Source organism: Oncorhynchus clarkii, chromosome 9 (assembly GCF_045791955.1).
Source record: "Oncorhynchus clarkii lewisi isolate Uvic-CL-2024 chromosome 9, UVic_Ocla_1.0, whole genome shotgun sequence".
Taxonomy (NCBI): Eukaryota; Metazoa; Chordata; class Actinopteri; order Salmoniformes; family Salmonidae; genus Oncorhynchus; species Oncorhynchus clarkii.
In genome coordinates, this window is record NC_092155.1 from 48,200,533 (window position 1) to 48,220,563 (window position 20,031).

Consider the following 20,031-nt stretch of genomic DNA (forward strand, 5'->3'; position numbering starts at 1 on the left):
CGATTAAGTGCCGATAGTAGATTTCCAGATAGTGCTGTCAGAAGTGAATGCAAAATAACGTATTCAAGGTTTAAAAGGCTTGCAAAGTTTGCAATTTCCACTTTGTCAGACTTAATTTGCCCTGATGAAAAGTGTATTAATCTCTACAAAAAAAATGATACAAATTTCCTGTTGCTGCAGGACTATTTTCCTGCTGTAGCAAACTGGCTCAAATTAAGATCCGACATCTGTATATATACAGTACAAGTCAAAAGTTTGGACACACCTATTCATTCCAGGGGTTTTCTTTATTTTTACTATATTCTACAAATGGGAAGACCCTTTTGCGACCAAGCTTTAACTTCCTGACTGATGTCTTGAGATGTTGCTTCAATATATCCACATAATTTCCCCCCCTCATGATGGCATCTATTTTGTGAAGTGCACCAGTCCCTCCTGCAGCAAAGCGCTCCCACAACATGATGCTGCCACCCCTGTGCTTCACGGTTGGGATGGTGTTCTTTGGCTTGCAAGCCTCCCCTTTTTCATCCAAACATAACGATGGTCATTATGGCCAAACAATTCTATTTTTGTTTCATCAAACCAAAGGACATTTCTCCAAAATTGTCCCCATGTGCAGTTGCAACCTGTAGTCTGGCTATGTTTTATGGCGGTTTTGGAGCAGTGGCTTCTTCCTTGCTGAGCGGCCTTTCAGGTTATGTCAATATAGGACTCGTTTTACTGTGGATATAGATACTTTTGTACCTGTTTCCTCCAGCATCTTCACAGGGTCCTTTGCTGTTGTTCTGGGATTGATTTGCACGGCTGTGTGGTCCCATGGTGTTTATATTTGCGTACTATTGTTTGTACAGATGATCGTGGTACCTTCAGGCATTTGGAAATTACTCCTAAGGGTGAACCAGACTTCTGAAGGTCTACAATTTTTATTCTGAGGTCTTGGCTGATTTATTTTGATTTTCCAAGGATGTCAAGCAAAGAAGCATTGAGTTTGAAGGTAGGCCTTGAAATACATCCACAGGTACACCTCCAATTGACTCGAATGATGTCAATTAGCCTAACAGAAGCTTCTGAAGCCATGACATCATTTCCTGGAATTTTCCAAGCTGTTTAAAGACACAGTCAACTTAGTGTATGTAAACTTCTGACCCACTGGAATTGTGATACAGTGAATAAGTGAAATAATCTGTCTGTAAACAATTCTTGGAAAAAGTACTTGTGTCATTGCACAAAGTAGATGTCCTAACCGACTTGCCAAAACTATAGTTTGTTAACAAGAAATTTGTGGAGTGGTTGAAAAAAGAGTTTTAATGACTCCAACCTAAGTGTATGTAAACTTCCGACTTCAACTGTACAGTCGTGGCCAAAAGTTTTGAAAATGACACAAATATTAATTTTCACAAAGTCTGCTGCCTCAGTTTGTATGATGGACATTTGCATATACTCCAGAATGTTATGAAGAGTGATCAGATGTATTGCAATTAATTGCAAAGTCCCTCTTTGCCATGAAAATGTTCTGAATCCCCCAAAAAACATTTCCACTGCATTTCAGCCCTGCCACAAAAGGACCAGCTGACATCATGTCAGTGATTCTCTCGTTAACACAGGTGTGAGTGTTGACGAGGACAAGGCTGGAGATCACTCTGTCATGCTGATTGAGTTCGAATAACAGACTAACAGCTTCAAAAGGAGGGTGGTGCTTGGAATCCTTGTTCTTCCTCTGTCAATCATGGTTACCTGCAAGGAAACACGTGCCGTCATCATTGTTTTGCACAAAAAGGGCTTCACGGGCAAGGATATTGTTGCCAGTAAGATTGCACCTAAAACAACGATTTATCGGATCATCAAGAACTTCAAGGAGAGCGGTTCAATTGTTGTGAAGAAGGCTTCAGGGCACCCAAGAAAGTCCAGCAAGCGCCAGGACTGTCTCCTAAAGTTGATTCAGCTGCGGGATCGGGGCACCACCAGTACAGAGCTTGCTCAGGAATGGCAGCATGCAGGTGTGAGTGCATTTTCAAACACAGTGAGGACTTTTGGAGCATGGCCTGGTGTCAAGAAGGGCAGCAAAGAAGCTACTTCTCTCCAGGAAAAACATCAGGGACAGACTGATATTCTGCAAAAGGTACAGGGATTGGACTGCTGAGGACTGGGATAAAGTCATTTTCTCTGATGAATCCCCTTTGTTTGGGGCATCTGGAAAAAAGCTTGTCCGGAGAAGACAAGGTGAGCGCTACCATCAGTCGTGTGTCATGCCAACAGTAAAGCATCCTGAGACCATTCATGTGTGGGGTTGCTTCTCAAGATTTTCCTAGAGCTGGCCGCCCGGCCAAACTGAGCAATCGGGGGAGAAGGGCCTTCGTCAGGGAGGTGACCAAGAACCGATGGTCACTCCGAAAGAGCTCCAGAGTTCCTCTGCACTGATGGGAGAACCTTCCAGAAGGACACCCATATCTGCAGCACTCCACCAATCAGGCCTTTATGGTAGAGTGGCCAGACGGAAGACACTCCTCAGTAAAAGGCACATGACAAACCACTTGGAGTTTGCCAAAAGCCACCTAAACGACTCTCACACCATGAGAAACAAGATTCTCTGGTCTGATGAAACCAAGATTGAACTCTGGCCTGAATGGCAAGCGTCACATCTGGAGGAAACCTGGCATCATCCCTAAGGTGAAGCATGGTGGTGGCAGCATCATACTGTGGGGATGTTTTTCAGCGACAGGGACTGGGAGACTAGTCAGGATTGAGGGAAAGATGAATGGAGCAAAGTACAAAGAGATCCTTGATGAAAACCTGCTCCAGAGCACTCAGGACCTAAGACTGGGGCGAAGGTTCACCTCCCAACAGGACAACGACCCTAAGCAACGCAGAAGTGGCTTCGGGACAAACCTGAACTAACCTGAACTAACATTTCTTGAGAGACCTGAAAAAAGCTGTGCAGTGACGCTACCCATCCAACAGAGCTTGAGAAAATCTGCAAGGAAGAATGTGTATATATTTTTTATTATTATTAATAATCATTAAAATTACCATTGAATAGGATTTGTTTCATTGAAGCTTTCTTCCCACTCTACCCCACCCCTCACCCCCTCCCTGTTCAGGAGTACCAGGGCTCATCGGTGTTGGGACAGTTTGTGACACGTTTCCTTCTGCGAGAGACCAACACCCAGCTGCAGTCCCTGCAGTCGTCATTAGACTGCGCTATGGAGGCCGTGGATGAGCAGAGCTGCACTGGCAGGTAGAGTAGCACCGCAACGACTATCTATGATACTCTGCGTTCTCCCTTAATCACTCTCTCACTGTGCACTGCTACTGTATTTCAGTTGGTAAAGCATAGCGCAAGCTTTGGAGTTTGCAACTCCAGGATTTTTTTGGTCTGTAAAGCTAATTATGTGAGAAATGAAAATGGAAACGCTTTTATGTGCAAATATTGATATAATAACCATAATTTCAAAGTCAATTTGATATGTTGTGTGGTCCTCCTACACAAAGCATGCATTTTAGGCTACAGATTAAATAAATTATGAACTTCAAAGGGTGCTGAAACTGCACAGTGATGAGCTTGATGCTCCTTTCCAATAAGATATTGAGGGTCTTATTCTGGTGACGTGATGATCAACGTTTGGCTGCCGTTTGACAAATAAAAATAATCGTTCTCTTTTGTCCATAATATTCTCATCATATAGGCTATACCCGCACTGTATCTGCGAGCTGTTGGCACGTGCCAAGACCAGAGTGGGCACATTCGCTATATAATGCAACTGTTGTTGTGACAAGACCATCATTAGTGTTGAAAATGCATTGGAAACCCATTTAGCTTGTATCTTTTATTTCGTACATGGGAATTTAACCGCAAAAGTTATGTGCACTACGTCATCACACACAGCCTTTTATCTGACCCAAGTCAATATGATGGAAATACATATCTGGTGGGAAAATGTGCATATTGTTTTTATGCAGATTTGTTAATATTCGCATGAAAATCTGTTGCCAATTGGATAGTAACCTAGCTAGTAACAATGATAAGGATGATACTGCTGTTGATGATGATAACAATGTTGTTGTTGATCAGGATGACGTTGATGATGATTGTGTCCACTGCAGGAAGATGATAAAGAAGCCAGAGGATCTTTCCCTCCAGAAAATCGCCAAACGCCCAGGCCGTCGCATCCAAAAGAACCTGTGTCTCTCCCCCACAGACCCTTACTCTGGCATGCTCACTACAGGTACACATTGACACCTGTGTTTTGCCTCATTCTAAGGGTCTGTTTCAATTTAAAGGTAGCAACATGTTTTTGATTGCAATTACGCATATGGCCTATAGACCTATGGCAATTTAGGAAAATATATTTAGTGCCGTTTTGAAATATGAAATTATACGATTTAATTGTTTGCCACATGGACCAAAGGTTAGGTTCCCCGAAAACATAAAGATCACCTTCAGCACTTAGAGCATCGGTAGGCAATGGACAAACAATGATCTTATTGGTTAAGATTATCTTCATTTTTGGGGGAAATTCACCCGGGATCAGTTATTTTTCACTTCATGGCACAAGCCATGTGTGTAGTGGTGATCTGACATTCTGTTTCCTTGGTTAAGGTGTCAGTGTGGAGCCAGACAACCACCACTGGAGCTCCCAGGTCAATCGCCTGCAGCAGCTGATAGACAAGCTGGAGTATGAGGTATGAGGTTCAGTGGTTAGCTGGAGTATGTGATACAAAGTTCACTATTTGTTAGCTGGATCATGGGGAAGGAAGTTCACTATTTCTTAGCTGGAGTATGGGGAAGGAAGTTCACTATTTGTTAGCTGGGGTATGGGGAACTAAGCTCACTATTTGTTAGCTGGAGTATGACAAACAATATTCAGGAGGCCGTGTAAGGGCTATTTGACATAGAAGGAGAGTGATGGAGTGCTGCATCAGTTGATCTGGCCTCCACAATCACCCGACCTCAACCCAATAGAGATGGTTTGGGATGAGTTGGACCGCAGAGTGAAGGAAAAGCAGCCAACAAGTGCTCAGCATATGTGGGAACTCCTTCAAAACTGTAGAATGTAGAAAATAGTAAAAATAAAGAAAAACCCTTCAAGGCTTTTTCTTTATTTTTACTGTTTTCTCCATTGTAGAATAAGGCTGTTTTCATCTCATCCAGAGGTTAACAAATCATCGGCCATAGCGCCAAGTGTGCGCTCTGAACGCAAGGAGATGGGTGGGGCTAAAGCTTAAGAGGGTGTGAACGATGCTGAATGGGTGTAGACAAAGAAGAGCTCTCACTCACCGAAACACTAAAATGCCATGTTCTCAAAAGTGAGTATACAAGTTTATCAACTTTCAAAGTAGAATTACTTTTCCCATTGTTCCTAAAAATGCAGTGTATAACATACCATTTTGTAGCTCTGATTCTTTACTTTTATCCAATGTAAAAAACATAAATTCTAATTTCGCTACATAAGACCGAATCCAGGGTGTGAGTCGCAAACTAACTTTTAACTTTTAACAAGGCACACCTGTTAATTGAAATGCATTCCAGGTGACTACAGTACCTCATAAACTGGTTGAGAGAATGCCAAGAGTGTGCCAAGCTGTCATCAAGGCAAAGGGTGGCTACTTGGAAGAATCTCAAATATAAAACATATTTGACACTTTTTGGTTACTACATGATTCCATATGTGTTATTTCATAGTTTTGATGGCTTCACTATTATTCTACAATGTAGAAAATAGTTAAATTAAAGAAAAACCCTTGAATGAGTAGGTGTGTCCAGACTTTTGACTGGTGTCGTGGAAATTTCCTCTATTTACCAAATCATGGGAGCAAACCACACACACAAGTCAGAGTTAGTTATCAACGTCCATTTTTAATTATATAAGCTCTATAGCATTTTGACTTTCAACAGTTCAGTATCTCTAATGAAAAGTTGAGAGTCCCCACACAATGGCAAAATGGGATCCTTTATAGCAAAGATCACACATAGTCAGACAGCATAGACATAATTCATCGTTCAGCTTTGTTTCCTTTCCCAAACCCCAGAACCATAAACCAATCCTCCAAATCAACAGGCATATATCAAATTGTCATTTAGATACAACAAACTTTAAATACAACCAAACCTGGACAAGCTCACGGAGAGGAGAGTGAGGCTATAGGTTAAGATAAAAGGGAGCATGAGAATGATTCCAGACACTGCCACCCTCCTTTCCCCACAAGAAAAAGGTATGGAGTAAAAGATATGTTTACACATGATGACACTTTGACCTCTCCCCACTCAGCGGACCATGCAACTTAGTCTTGACATAGAACAGATAACTGCAACCTCGCCACAGTATTATACAAAAATACCATTCTGATGAGAAGTAACTTACACCCATTTGATAAATATAAAACATCTTACATATGTTACAAACAAATTCTGAATCTTCCACGACACTGGTACTGTATATATACACGTGTTTTTTTTTTACAATTATTTGATTAAATATTGAATTGGGTCTTTACTAATATAGCGAAATAGAAACGCACCGGATAACACATTCATTCATAAATGGCAAAAAAGACAATAAAAAAATAAACCACAAGGAATAAGGTTTTGACGTGTCTGTCCTATGTCGAAGAGATATATGAAATATTTTAGTTTTTTGGACACATTTAACCCCTTATATTTGATGGCACAAAACTACCTCCACACTTCCATTCATTTGTATGGGTTATCTTCAGACGAGTCCCGTGACACTTGTGCAAAAAGGAGAACACCATCTTGCACTGCATCGCAGTGCTAGAGGAATCACTACAGACCCGGGTTTGACCCAGGGCTGTATCACAACCGGCCGTGATCGGGAGTACCAATTGACCCAATTGACCCAGCGTCATCCGGTTTAGGGGAGGGTTTGGCTGGGATAGGCCATCATTGTAAATAAGAATTTGTTCTTAACTGACTTGCCTAGTTACATTTTATTTTTTTAAATACATGTTTCCATAGAGTGGTCATCATTTTTTGTCATGGTCTGACAAACACCACTGTTGCTCTGCCACCTTCCACCGCAGATGCGGAAGACCGACATAGGCGGAGGGGTTGATTGAGACGCAGCCCATGCAAAAAATATATCTCTAGCTTAAACGGGTGGATTTTGATGGGGATTTTTTTATTATGTTACTTAGACTGACACACACGGGTGCGTCAATAGACTTAAGGATTTATTAACTGTTTGTCACAAGTAAAAGCCCTGGGTGGCGAGTTGATACAATTCCATGTCTGGAAGGTTAAACCACCCTCAGACGTAGGAAAATGTAAAGCCTTCCTTTTTATTCTATGACTTTTATTTGCCCATATAAAGTCTGTTATGACCGAGTATACTTTTTTAAAAGAGTCTTCGGTGAGGTAGTTGGTAATATCGAGAATAAATATAACAACTTTGAAAGTCATGCCATTCTGAGGAGGTTTATTCCACCTGTAAGATTTATGGGCAGATTGTTCCATTTAATTAGATCCTCATATTGTTCAGTAATGGGATAAAGTGATCTTTATGTTTGTAACTTATTAACTATCTTAAATATTTTATATTTTTGTGGTCCACTTAAAAGATTGCTGAAGATCATGGTTATTATTTGAATTTTTCCTCTTGCCATTATTGTATGTTATTTGTATATCCTGAGATTTCTGAGTATTCTGAAAACATTTTTAGCAAGGTTCAGTGGTGATTAGCTGGAGTTTGAGTACAAGGTTAAGTTATTATACATAGATCATTCCATTTAGTCTTAATGATGTGTTGTGAGTCTCTAGTCAAACACTACCCTCGCTGATCAGTGCCCACTGACTCATTTATGCTTAGTCGACAATTAGCTTAAGTCACAACATCGCCCCTCCTGCTGGGAAATACTAATATTTGATAGACAATGACAACTAGCGAAAGTGCTAACTGCCAAATTCTCATCTTATTACCCAAGCTCTCAAAGCTCAATTCAACCTGCTAAAGGCCGATACAAGCTTCACTCCGTACAAGTAAGCGTCTGTGCGCTTGTGCGGTCCATGCATTTCTAGACCCCAGAATAGCAACAATCACAAGGCAATATAGCAGTGATTTTCTTGTTGTCTTCCTATTTGTGGTAAAAGCGAAGAATCATGTTGAAAACATCATCACCACTGTTACCTAATTTCAAATAATCCATTGCATATTTGAGTAAATGCTGCATGTATGACATTTTAGGTTTGTTTGACATTATCTTGTTTTATGCCTGCCAGTTGGCTGTAGGCTACTCGACTAGCAGCTTGCTAGCTAGCTGCCTAAAAACATCAAGCATGCTAGCCTTTTAGCTTCCCACATCTTCCCCATGTGAAATAATCAGATTTATAATGAAATAATATGCCCTGGCAAGTATTCTTATACTTACCGGTGTAACATACTATAATTATCCCAGTTTGACATGCTGCTTCAATGTATTCGCTCCCATATCAGTTAAAAATAGAATGTCATAATTTTTGCTCACGGCTAGCAGCTGTTTTTACCGTTTCAAAATAGCCTAGAATCACATAGTTATTACTTCGAAACAAAATACCTTTTGGGATGATTATAATAAGGCTACAATGTTGATTGGTTTATTGTTTAAACACTCCGAGATTATATTTGGTTATCAAGGCAGAAGAGACTGCTTATTTGACACAGCCTATAGTTCAGATCAAGGAACCAGGCATGTTTGGCTCAGCTTCATTGCCTACACAGCACTGTACCCACGGTAGCGTAAGGAATGATATGTTACGTTTCAATATTTGAGCAGAGTAATTCTGCGTAAAAAGCGCCGTAGGAGCTGCCCATTGTACTAAAAGGAGCCGCCCATTTTGTGACGAAAAACGACATTGCAACACTGTGCTATGCTCCAAATTGTCAGTTTGCTTAGGGTCTGTTTCTCGCTTTAGGGAAATATAATATACATACAGTATATCAATCCATTCCATATCAAAGGCAATGCTCTGTGACGTACTGTTACTAGAAGTTCATACTTGAGCTTGATTTGGTCAGGCTCGTTCTGTTGTTACAGCATTTCTTTTCATGACTGACTGAAATATTTATGCCTCCATTTGCAGAGTCCACATCTGGAACCACTCAAAGAGGACACTTTAGCCGGAACATATAACTCGGTGAGTCCAACTCGGATGGCCACTTCCTTTTAGATTTGGAAAAGTAAGGTTTCAATGTCTATCAAAAGGTGTACCCTAGATTTCAATGACAACATGGTGTGATACATCTACTGTATCTGTCAAACTATATAATTCTCTGCTACCGCATTGTTAATTTGTCTTTAAAAAATACTAGAATGACAAAACCAATGCACTACTGTGGTCCTCCAGATCCCCAGTGTTGGCTGCTTTTCTCTTACCCATGTCCCTCTAATACTTACAGTAGTAGAGGATCATGTTTATTAGAGCATGCAACAGAGAACGAGTGTCTTATTGGACCAGACCAGGTTTTCTTCTGTTTGGTGCCCAATGAACATAACCCAGATGCCACTGGCCTGAACCATTTTCCCCTCTTTCCTTCTCAACAGAACATCCTGCTGGTGCAGAGACAGATGTCTGTGAAGGACAAAGATGCAGAGGAGTTCCAGCAGGCTCTGAAGATCTACACAGAAGCCACAGCCTGCCAGACTAACAATCTGCAGTAGGTCTCTCTTCTACATTGAATACATTGCCCATTGTTTTCAATTAGTATTTTACCTATTGTGAATGTAGCCACTTTTCCTGGCTAATCACCCTAATCCTGTAGCTACTCTGGATTTTGTGAACACACTTTGGCTGTATTTCAATACTAAAAAGGGACTTTCTTTCCATCATAACTATTGTTTTGAAATACTGTCAAATAGGTGACAATAGTTCAGACTTTTGTGATGAAGAGTACAGACCCTACTACAAGGAACTATGGCACTACTACAGGGAACTACAAATGTTTGTCATCAAAATGCCAATTTCATTAGCAATATACTTGTGACTTCCTTATCCCACAGTGTGTCTGTCCAGACTCTTCCAGAGAGATCCTGCTTCATCATGTACGAGTTCTGGCAAGACCGTCTCTCCTGGATGAGGTACATAAATATAATTGTATTTTTATTTTGGCTGTCCCCATAGAATAACCCTTTGAACAACCCTTTTTGGTTCTAGGAAGAACCATTTTGGTTATAGGTTCAATGTAGAACCCTTTCCACAGAGGGTTCTACCTGGAACCAAAAAGGGTTCTCCTATGGGGACAGCCGAAGAAACCCTTTTTTCTGAGAGTGTAGTCCCAACAGTTTCAAATGAATTGACTGAATGAAAATGGATTTGCACCCAGATATAGCCATTCAGAATTCTTCCAAATTCAGTTTTCCTACAAAATGCCTTGATTAAGATGGGATGTTGCAATGCTGTTGGACTTAAAGACATTCTACAAAGCCTTATTGACGGTATGACAAAGCACTGACAGTCCAGGGCCACCCATTGACTCCTCTGTCCCCGCTCTCCATCCCTTCCTCCTACAGTTACCTGCAGTCCCCCATCAGCAAGACATTCCAGCGCTGTATCATTGACGTACTGGAGGACCCTGAAATGGTTGCCACCATGCTCCTCCCAGGTAAGTGTCATATGGGGGATGAGGTAGGGATGGGTGAAAGGAGAGATATGGAATGCCTCTGGGAGCTCAGAGGGACAAAGACTCAAACCCACTGGAGAGGATGTGGTAATGCATACCGTTTTTTGATGTTCATACAGTATATTGTTGTCAATAGATTATAAATATGATGCTCATATGTAAATGATCAGTCTATTTATTTTGTTAATTTGTTTTTTTCAGCATCTTGGTGGATTATGAATAACAACTGACAGAAGTAAAGTTCCCATTGAAACCATGATATTCAAAACAATAAGAGGAGGAGAAAGTGTTTTATTCTTACATTTGACTGTTTCTACTGATATGCTTTGCTTCCTTTGTTTACCGCAGCATACTAATGACTATTTCCTAGACAATATGCTGTGTGTTTGCTGTATTGTCAGAATTTGAGATGAACTTATGCACGACTTAACTATGCCTGTTCAGTTAAATCAGTCCAAAAACATAATGCGTTAGAGAGAAAGCGTTTTGAAATATTGCAATAACTATTGTGTTATTGAAATCCATATCATTATAATAAGTATTTTTTGCTGTGCATCTTTCGATACATTGGCATGTCTTGTATGAGTTTAGATGTAGAAATAGATGTACAAGAACAAAAATATTTGCATGAATTTGAATGATTTCCCAATGCTACTTTGTTACTAGCTTCGAAATAGACATTGTTTACTAGTAAGCTAATTGATACCACATTGCTTTAGCATTCCATGATGTACTTTTCATTCAATATGGTCATTCAGTACTCACATTCCTACTAAAATAACAGCAGATTACTAACTACAGAGGTAGAGTTTACCAGTGTCCAATTGTTCTACCTGTTGTATTGTGCAATGTTGAACCCTAGCTCATAAAAAAAAGGTAAAATAACAAAGTACCACTACAGTGATTTCCAATGTGCTTCTTAGATATAATGTTGTCACAGAACCCTGAATTGGATATCGTATTTATACTTACTGTATGTCACTCATGCACTTTAGTTGTGAATGGAGCTATATTTTACAGATGCTATGGATATGGATGGATAAGTATGTGGACGGATAACATGGTAGGTTTTCAGTCACTTTACTACATTTGTAATATTAATCATGTAATCATATTTAATGTCGCACTCCAGTTTCCGATTCATCTCGTTTATCACCTGATTTACTCAACAAAGGCACATCTCAATAGGTGGTCCAGATATCCTCATTACATGGTACAAGTGAGGGGGTGGGGGGGGCTTTCTTCTTTTGTTCTCTATTGCTCCTCTATTGTTCCCGTAAGCAAGGGGGAGGCCGATGACATCAGAAGGCGCCATAAGACCAACTCCTTGAATGGCCTACTTAATGAAGTTTGCACATGTATCTGAAAAACACTATTTTGCTCAAAACACATTTTTCGACCCTTATGTGTGTCTACATTACTGTGTTCATATGTGGGATATTGGTTTTCAACAGGAAATGTTAAAACATTTGGAGTGGATCTTTAATATGCTGTATTAAATCTTTAATATTATTGAAATATCAATTCCAATGGCTGAACCTGCACTGCTATCCCTCAGCTTAAACAAATCAATGCCATCAACATTATTATCCAGCATTATTTATGGGATTATTTGTTTTCTGTGGTGAAAAAAAAAATGCAACCAACATTATGTGTGCAGAACAAAACAAAACCCACATTGTATTTTTTGAATAGTTTATCCCTGTTAGTATGAGAGTAATCACTTATGGATAGAATACAAGTCTGAGAATCTTAATGAAACTGAAGGTAATTCACATATTGTCAATGATTATTAGTAGATATTTTGTGATTTGACGGTTGATCATGTCAAATGGGGATGAATTAGTCATGTCCAATTGAGGATGAATGAATATGTCCCTGCTATTCTGTACTGTAGTTGTTCTTCAGTCATCCAACATTTGAAATCAATGTTACAATAAATATGTGGATGCTATGTTTTTTTTTGTTGGCATGAATTAAAGCTAATGACTTGACCATTTCACATCATTATTGATTCACACCAATACAGCTAAGTGCATGTACAGTGCTATGGGTATATGGTGCAATTCACAGACAACTCTAACTAGAATTTATAATAATAAATAATCATAATATCATCATGATATGATATCACATGTCACATGATATCAAATATGTCATGAGGTGAAAACCAGTATTTGACCTCATTGATTTGTTTAGCATACAGTGATGGTTTACATTATGGGCTCGACTCAATCCATATTGTGTATGTTTAGTGCTATAGTGTGATTGAAATGTAAAGATAATGCTCCCGTGTTCGCGGAGATGCCTTCATATGCAGTAAACGCTGCATATGTGGGCTCAATTCAAAATTATCTTTACATTTAAATTGATCTATAACACTGAACTTCCGCAGTACTGAGCCCTATATCCCTGTCTGGAGGACTGAAGTATGACAACAAGAGATGCATTAAACCCTGTACATACCATTATTCCACAACAACAGATCAATTCCTCAGTAACTAATCCGAGAGGTTTCAAAAATGGTGCTTTACCTCCAGCTGTCTCACAATCCTATTTAGAATAGCTTTTTGAAAATAAAAATGTATATACTATAAACCTAATAATAGGTCTATAGTATAAGCAGCTGCAGACTTTGATTTTAAGAGCTCCGAGTTGAATATGGAGCAGTTAGTGGACTTGGTTCCATGCTTCTGGATTTCTACTGATGTTTAAGCCTATTAGGGAGCCCAATTCTGATATTTTGACCAATTATTGGCAAAAGATCAGATCTGATTGGTCAAAAGACCAGTTAGTGACAAATGAAACCATTTGTCTTGCTCGTCTCTCATATCTTAGTTCAGCATTTGGCTATAAATCCAGAACCATGAGTCAGTCACGTAGACAAAGGGGACGTTTTCTGGCAGAGGGAGCAAGTCTCATTAGTACATTATATGACTTTAGTTAAATGGCTAGATACACTGGATAAACAATATAACAGCAATTTTCCACCACAGACAATAATCATTTACAATATGTTAATCTGTTTGTCCAAAGCATTAGAAAAGACTCAAGTTATCCAATACTTGTAGGATTGATGGGTTCTCTTATGTTTCGTATCAAAGATAACAATGAATCATTCCACTATGACAGAACCAGTGGAAATTCAAGATAGCAGAGGCGGGCAGAGGCAGAACAACAGTCTGATACAGCAGCAGCAGCAGCAGTCATCCACTGAGATACAGTAAATCCTTCCTCTGTCCCTAATCCCATCCCTCTACTATCTTATCTGACAAGTTTTCTACATCAGCCAATGTAAGGAACACACAAGCTGCTAGCTTCATAGGCTATTCACAGTATGCCCATAACTATAATAAGGTGATTATTGCGTGTGTGAGAGAGAAAGAGAGAGAGAGATCTGGGAAGATGAGATGCATCAACATAAACAGAAGGGGAACAATCCTCCTGGTTCCATACTGGATAAGCCACAAAACAGCTGAAATCTGGAAAACTACAGAGGAAGGATTTGTCAGGGAAAGTACTTAACCCCTTATTATTTGGAGGTCATTGCCATTTGAGTTTGAATTTTAGATTTGGCTATGTCATCATAGGTACACTTCAACTATGACAGACAAAATGAGAAAAAAAAAATCCAGAAAATCACATTGTAGGATTTTTAATGAATTTATTTGCAAATTAAATTCCTAATTAGTGACCTTAATTCATCAATCAAGTACAAGGGTGGAGCGTAAAACCTGTAGACACTCGGCCCTCTGTGGAATGAGTTTGACACGTGATCTAGCTGATCTAGTATGTAATTATTAGTCCAAAATTTCAAATGAGAGGATTCTATTGGACGAATTCAGGTATGTTTATCCCCGTTTCGTTCCGTTTACTTGAGTTTGTGTTTGAGTTTTTTTTTTTTCTTTACAGGGACATTGCACATTAATTAACGTTTCAGTAAAAGTGCTGGTTTTAGCCAGCCAGCTAATTTTCAACCGCAGTCCCTGGGCAGGTTATTAAAAACAATTACAATAACAATACAGACAATCATTGAGCAGTGAGCACACGCAGAGCAACATAGAACAAGCAAGACGTAGAATGCAGACAGAGCAACATAGGACAAGCAAGACGTAGCATGCAGACAGAGCAACATAGCACAAAAAGCAACAAGACAAAATATATAAAAGCAACTAAATGTTTCCAAACCTCACAAGCTACAGACAACATGGAAAGCGACAATACACAACTAGGGATTATGTTCACAAATCTGATTGGCCTTTAGCCATGTCTTCATGTTTTTTGTGAGAGTGTGATAGGTGGTGCAGTTACAGTATGTGTGTCTGATGGCAGTGTATTCCAAACATGTGAAGCTCTCACAGAGAAAGCATTTTGACTAAAGGTGCTTTTGCTTACAGTCACCTCTCATGGCAGACCTTGTGGATCTGCTGCTATATGTTTGGGTTTTCTGTTTAACAAAAGTACTGAGTGGAGGGGGAGCCAGGCCATTTAGGATCTTGAATACAAGACATGTGTCGGTGTATTGCACAATCATTTTCCTACTTAAGAGCTCATGCTTCCTGAGGATGTAACAGTGATGATGGCTATTGGGCTTCCTATCAACCACTTTGAGAGTCTGTTTGTAGACAGACTGAATGGGTTTTAATGCTGTACAGCAAGCTTAGGCCCAACTAGTCAAGCAGTATGTTAAGCGAGGGAGTATCATAGATTTGAAGTACAGTTTTGCTACCTCTGTAGTCAAACAATTTCGTATAAATTGGAAATTAGCTAGGTTGAATTTGGTTATTTGAATTACCTTTTTCACCTGCTTTTTAAAAGAGAGGTTGGAATCAAGTACGATGCCAAGGTACTTCAAATCAGATACCACCTGGAGCTTCTCCCCTGACACATATACATCTTGCTCAGTAGCATCAGTTGCTCTCTTTGTGAAGAACATGCAGACTGTTTTTTTCACATTGAGATGCAAACATGAGTCACTGAGCCACTTTGTAACCTGGACTATTACAGAAGTGAGTTCTTGTGCAGCTTGTTGTTTGCTCTTTGCATGCACATATACAGTGCCTTGCGAAAGTATTCGGCCCTCTTGAACTTTGTGACATTTTGCCACATTTCAGGCTTCAAACATAAAGATATAAAACTGTATTTTTTTGTGAAGAATCAACAACAAGTGGGACACAATCATGAAGTGGAACGACATTTATTGGATATTTCAAACTTTTTTAACAAATCAAAAACTGAAATATTGGGTGTGCAAAATTATTCAGCCCCCTTAAGTTAATACTTTGTAGCGCCACCTTTTGCTGCGATTACAGCTGTAAGTCGCTTGGGCTATGCCTCTATCAGTTTTGCACATCGAGAGACTGAAATTTTTTCCCATTCCTCCTTGCAAAACAGCTCGAGCTCAGTGAGGTTGGATGGAGAGCATTTGTGAACAGTTTTCAGTTCTTTCCACAGATTCTCGATTGGATTCAGGTCTGGACTTTGACTTGGCCATTCTAACACCTGGATATGTTTATTTTTGAACCATTCCATTGTAGATTTTGCTTTATGTTTTGGATCATTGTCTTGTTGGAAGACAAATCTCCGTCCCAGTCTCAGGTCTTTTGCAGACTCCATCAGGTTTTCTTCCAGAATGGTCCTGTATTTGGCTCCATCCATCTTCCCATCAATTTTAACCATCTCCCCTGTCCCTGCTGAAGAAAAGCAGGCCCAAACCATGATGCTGCCACCACCATGTTTGACAGTGGGGATGGTGTGTTCAGTGTGATGAGCTGTGTTGCTTTTATGCCAAACATAACGTTTTGCATTGTTGCCAAAAAGTTCAATTTTGGTTTCATCTGACCAGAGCACCTTCTTCCACATGTTTGGTGTGTCTCCCAGGTGGCTTGTGGCAAACTTTAAACAACACTTTTTATGGATATCTTTAAGAAATGGCTTTCTTCTTGCCACTCTTCCATAAAGGCCAGATTTGTGCAATATACGACTGATTGTTGTCCTATGGACAGAGTCTCCCACCTCAGCTGTAGATCTCTGCAGTTCATCCAGAGTGATCATGGGCCTCTTGGCTGCATCTCTGATCAGTCTTCCTCTTGTATGAGCTGAAAGTTTAGAGGGACGGCCAGGTCTTGGTAGATTTGCAGTGGTCTGATACTCCTTCCATTTCAATATTATCGCTTGCACAGTGCTCCTTGGGATGTTTAAAGCTTGGGAAATCGTGTTGTATCCAAATCCGGCTTTAAACTTCTTCACAACAGTATCTCGGACCTGCCTGGTGTGTTCCTTGTTCTTCATGATGCTCTCTGCGCTTTTAACGGACCTCTGAGACTATCACAGTGCAGGTGCATTTATACGGAGACTTGATTACACACAGGTGGATTGTATTTATCATCATTAGTCATTTAGGTCAACATTGGATCATTCAGAGATCCTCACTGAACTTCTGGAGAGAGTTTGCTGCACTGAAAGTAAAGGGGCTGAATAATTTTGCACGCCCAATTTTTCAGTTTTTGATTTGTTAAAAAAGTTTGAAATATCCAATAAATGTCGTCCCACTTCATGATTGTGTCCCACTTGTTGTTGATTCTTCACAAAAAAATACAGTTTTATATCTTTATGTTTGAAGCCTGAAATGTGGCAAAAGGTCGCAAAGTTCAAGGGGGCCGAATACTTTCGCAAGGCACTGTATCACTGTATCATCTGCATACATTTCAACTTCAGACCCAGTACAGACAGAAGGCAGATCATTAATGTACAGGCTGAACAGGAGGGTCCCCAGTATTGACCCTTGGGGCACACCCACATCATAGCTAAGAGTGGGCGACAGCTCATTGCTCACTCTGACACACTGAGTTCTGCCTTCAAGGTATGATTTCATCCATCTCAAGGCATCGGGGGAAAAATTGAACTTGGACAATTTTGTGATAAGAACAGTATCAAAAGCCTTCCTTAGGTCCAGAAACACAGCCCCAGCAACGCCCCCCCTTGTTATTATGGCCGACATGCATACCCTTGGAAACATCCCCCATACCCTTGGAAACACCCCTTAGTTTTTAGGAAAAGTAGAGTCCAGCCCAAACACATCTTTGGCTTTAATGTTTTTTAGTGGGCTAATCATCTTGTTCACCTCTTACTCAGAAACCTCCCTTATGATGAAGACAGGTTGAGTGTCATTCACTAGCCCTGAGCCCAAAAAACCAGTGGAGGTGTTCTGTGTCATTACCCTGACAGAGTCAATAAAGTAGTAATTGAAGGCTATTGCTATTTCGACTGCATCCTGTGTAAGATTGTCATTCACCATGATTTCTAGTCTTTTTGCGGTGTTACTATGGTCTTTCCCTCTTTTTTAGGAATCTCCCAGATCAATATAGAATTTCCCTTTCCTTCACCAACTATGTCAATAAAAAAGTTTGCCTTGGCCTGTCTGATTTCTTTCATCACTTTATTTCTCAACATGGTAAACCTACGTCTGTCATGATCTAATTTGGACTTTAGGGCTGTTTTTAGAGCATGATCTCGTTCTTTTATCAGTTTCCAGATTTCTCCATTTAGCCAAGGAAGAGTGCTCGTTTGGCCAGGTTTGGATTTGATTTTCTTTAGGAAGACATTTATTGTAGTCTGGATTGTGGATAGAAAAACCTGACTATCAGCTTCCACATCAATATAGGACAAGATATCATTCCAGTTAATTCCCTTAATTCTGTTCAAGAAACGTTTTTCAACAGAATCGGTGGAATGAATACACCCTTGATCACACACAAACACAGTTCACTTTCATAGCAGCCACATACAAACAGCATGATCACTTCTCTAGTTAATTCCTTCTCGCATCTACGCACTCCTCCTCTCACCTTTTCCCTTTGCTTCAGTGCACAACACTTCAGCTGTCTGTGACCAGGCGAAAAAACCTTTCCAAGCCAAACCTTCATATCATAACCACTACACACAGCCTACATAGTTGTCACCATATTAGCTAACATCAGTCAACATAGCTAATAGAACTAACACATTAGTAAACCTGCTACAATCATGCAGTACAGTGTACAGTTAGCAAGCAGTTTAGCAGTTACACCAGCAGGCCCCGGTGGCAATAAATTAATAAAACCAAAAGCTTTCCTTGACTTGGAAAAAATCCAGTGTTGGATAGCCATAGCCAGCTAGCTAACATAGCATCCCTCTCTGTTTGAGCTGGGTGTTTCAGTAGGCTAAACTAGCTAGCAGCATTCGCTAGCTAAGTGAAAGTTTAATCAACTATTGTCTTTCTCTGTGTCAACTACTCAACACATTTTATGCACTGCAGTGCTAACTAGCTGTAGTGTGTGCTTTCAGTTCTAGATTCATTCTCTGATCCTTTGATTGGGTGGACAACATGTCAGTTCATGCTGCAAGATTTCTGATAGGTTGGAGGACATCCTCCAGAAGTTGTCAAAATTACTGTGTAAGTCTATGGAAGGGGGTGAGAACCATTATAACTTTTTAAAAGATTCACTGTTTGAAATTCACTGAGGACGATGGTACTCCTCTTCCTCCTCTGAGGAGCATCCACTGGTGGTGGTGGTGGTGGTGGTGGTGGTGGTGGGTGTGGTGGTGGTGGTGGGTGTGTGTGTGTGTCTGTGTGTGTGTGTGTGTGTGTGTGCGTGAGAGAGAGAGAGAGAGAGAGAGAGAGAGAGAGAGAGAGAGAGAGAGAGAGAGAGAGAGAGAGAGAGAGAGAGAGAGAGAGAGAGAGAGATTTATGAAAATATGAAATATCCTCTGTATAATGGAGTGGCCCAGTCTCTCTTTTAATTAATTTTACTGACCGAGTTAATGGCAGGAGAAAATCCAGTTGTTATGATCGTCAGATATGACTGTACAGACACTGGGAAACATGGATCAAGTTACCCCGTGCTTTATTACAATAACCCCCCAAGAGGAGGAGGATGGAAGACCAGATATGGGATGGGGGAAAGGAAAACCAGAGGTTGAAAAGAGGCAGTGAAAGACAATAAGGAGGTACTGTGGGATTGAGAGTAGATGTGGAGAAGGGAGGGAGGATGAGGGGCAGCGTGTAATTCCATATGGAAAACAAGATCAAGGCATGGGAGCATTGCAATTGGGGTTTGAACAAACTCTAATTATAATCAATTAATCATAAAAATTCAGAACTCAGAAAAATTAATTAACTTGAATCAAAACAAATGAGGTGATTGTTGCTTGAGTAACAATCATCAAAAAGGTAGTTTAAAGACGACTGTTATTTTTCCTATAGGCGCTGTCTCTTTAAATTTACCCATGATCCTTTTAGAATTTTTGTCTGGATTTAAGAAGTAATTTTCGTATTACAACTCTTACAATATTATTTGTGAGTAAGTCTTTGCAATTAATGATCAATGTTGCAAAAGGGGATCCTATGCCCCTAAAAATGCTACTTCGATAGTTATACACC

General features: G+C 40.0%; 1 protein-coding gene across 1 annotated transcript in view; it reads left to right on the plus strand.

Annotated features, from left to right (window-relative positions):
- Nucleotides 1-11,071, plus strand: part of LOC139416448 (N-terminal EF-hand calcium-binding protein 1-like) — a 34,130-nt gene extending 23,059 nt beyond the window's left edge. The window contains exons 6-13 of the mRNA XM_071165062.1: nt 3,099-3,235; nt 4,102-4,223; nt 4,598-4,680; nt 9,074-9,127; nt 9,535-9,647; nt 9,991-10,068; nt 10,501-10,592; nt 10,812-11,071. Coding sequence (XP_071021163.1) covers nt 3,099-3,235; nt 4,102-4,223; nt 4,598-4,680; nt 9,074-9,127; nt 9,535-9,647; nt 9,991-10,068; nt 10,501-10,592; nt 10,812-10,840 — 708 coding nt within the window. The 3' untranslated portion in view covers nt 10,841-11,071. The remainder of the gene's footprint in view (nt 1-3,098; nt 3,236-4,101; nt 4,224-4,597; nt 4,681-9,073; nt 9,128-9,534; nt 9,648-9,990; nt 10,069-10,500; nt 10,593-10,811) is intronic.
- Nucleotides 11,072-20,031: the final 8,960 nt, after the last annotated feature.